The sequence below is a fragment of the Lolium rigidum genome, chromosome 7, assembly GCF_022539505.1.
Source record: "Lolium rigidum isolate FL_2022 chromosome 7, APGP_CSIRO_Lrig_0.1, whole genome shotgun sequence".
Lineage (NCBI taxonomy): Eukaryota > Viridiplantae > Streptophyta > Magnoliopsida > Poales > Poaceae > Lolium > Lolium rigidum.
The window spans coordinates 56,636,823-56,638,509 of NC_061514.1; the positions used below are offsets into that span (position 1 = coordinate 56,636,823).

At 56.4% G+C, this 1,687-nt stretch overlaps 1 protein-coding gene across 1 annotated transcript; it reads right to left on the bottom strand.

The window, feature by feature from the left end:
* Positions 1 to 332: 332 nt before the first annotated feature.
* On the bottom strand, positions 333 to 1,357 carry LOC124678886 (xyloglucan endotransglucosylase/hydrolase protein 24-like). The gene is made up of 3 exons (XM_047214741.1): positions 1,073 to 1,357; positions 783 to 982; positions 333 to 699 (listed from the first exon to the last, which is right to left on the bottom strand). The coding sequence occupies exons 1-3, from the start codon at positions 1,355 to 1,357 to the stop codon at positions 333 to 335; spliced, it is 852 nt and encodes a 283-aa protein (XP_047070697.1).
* Positions 1,358 to 1,687: the final 330 nt, after the last annotated feature.

Below are 1,687 nucleotides of genomic sequence, written 5' to 3' on the forward strand. Positions count from 1 at the left end.
TAAACAAACAAAGATACATCCATGGTCGAGCCAGGTAGACGGCTGACTGCAGCACCGATGACCTCATTCTCAAGCGATATGAAAGTTCAGGGTGTGGATTGAAAATGTTACAGAAGGAGACCAAGCACCACGATCCTGTCCATTCAAATCTGCTGAACGGCCCAGATGTTCTTTGAATCAAGTAGCACTCAAACAGCACGCAGTACTAGATATATATAGATATGTTCTCTGCCTTCTCCCTGCAGGTGCTGATCACCGCTCTGCCGATGCAGGTGTAAATCGACCGACTCTGCACTGAAAGCGCACCCGAAGGGGCTTAATTAACTGGATTTCTATTTCATGGAGCACTCCGGTGGTGCCACGCCGTTGGGGAACCTCTTGGTGTCCGTGCAGTAGTTGTAGATCATGTATTCCTCACGCACCCGCTCCATCTTCTTCTTGGTCGTCCCATCCAACTCCTTGTCGTCGTAGTAGCCGTACCCGCCCGGCGACGACGTGGTCGCCTTGAAGTTGCGGTACTGCGCGAGGAACGGCGCCGCCGACCAGTCCGTCTTGACGCGGCCGCCCTGCGTGGCCCAGTCGTCAGCGTTCCACAGGCTCCCGAACAGCCGCATCCGCTGTGACGACGGGTACGGGTACGCCACGCCCTTCTTCGCGTGGTTCCTGAACTCCCGGATCGGCGTGCCGTCCACCAGCACGCTGCAATTCACCTCAATTGTTAGTTCAATCGCGAGACATATATGTTGGTGATTTGGTCGCCGACTGATCGATGAACTACGTACAGGATGTGCTTGGGTGTCCAGACGATGGAGTAGGTGTGGAAGTCGGTGGCGGGGTCGAACCAGAGGCGGAACTGCTCCTCCTTCTGGCCGGTGCCGTTGGCGAAGATGTTGGTGTGGAGCGTGTAGGGCTGCCCGCTCACGTTGCCCAGGAACTCCAGGTCGATCTCGTCGTGTATCTCCCATGGCCCCTCCGACAGGAACTGCATGCATATACGTTCGTCAGCACTCGGCAGGAGCCAGAAATATTGCGCATTCACCCGATCGGTCGACGTAAGAAAGTCAAGGCTTACGAAGAAGGTGGTGACGGTGCCGGCGGAGTTGTTGGGGACGAGCTTGATCTGCAGGTCGGTGCGCGCGTACAGGTACGTGTCTCTGGACCGGAGGCCCGAGCCGCCGGAGTCCCGGTCGAGGTACAGCGAGATGACCTGGCCGTCCTTCGAAACGTTCCCCTGTCCCCAGTCAAGCTCTAGCCCGTCCTCGATAATGCCCCCGGCCACCACCGCCGTCCGCGCGGCAATGCAGAGCGCCACGAGCACCGCTAGCACGCAGACCTCCGTCCTCGAGCTGACCGCCATGGCGTCGTAAGCTTTGCTGCGCCTCGTCAAAGAACTGTGTGTGTGTGTGTGATGGACGTGATCGATGGACTGATTAGTCTCTCGCGATCAAGGCTTATATAGAGTTCCATTCGGCGGGTGGTTGGGGGGAATGAAAGAACCGTTCGAGGGGGAGAATGACAGCCCGGGCACAGCACAAGACATGTTGGGCGCATTCGGGGGGCCGGCAACGCGCGATAATTGTATAGTAGTACTAAATCTTGTGCTGCACCTGGTATCGCTATCGCCGACATTGTCTATTCATTTCGGAGAATTCTAGCCTCTCTGAAAATCTGAAAAAATTTACAATCC

What these genes read in the sequence shown, in the direction of transcription:
- LOC124678886 (XM_047214741.1), bottom strand. Translation starts at nt 1,357, where the DNA reads ATGGCGGTCAGCTCGAGGACGGAGGTCTGCGTGCTAGCGGTGCTCGTG. An exon ending in GCACCGTCACCACCTTCTTC is followed by an intron (nt 983 to 1,072) that starts GTAAGCCTTGAC and finishes ATATGCATGCAG; the next exon opens with TTCCTGTCGGAGGGGCCATG. An exon ending in TGGACACCCAAGCACATCCT is followed by an intron (nt 700 to 782) that starts GTACGTAGTTCA and finishes GGTGAATTGCAG; the next exon opens with CGTGCTGGTGGACGGCACGC.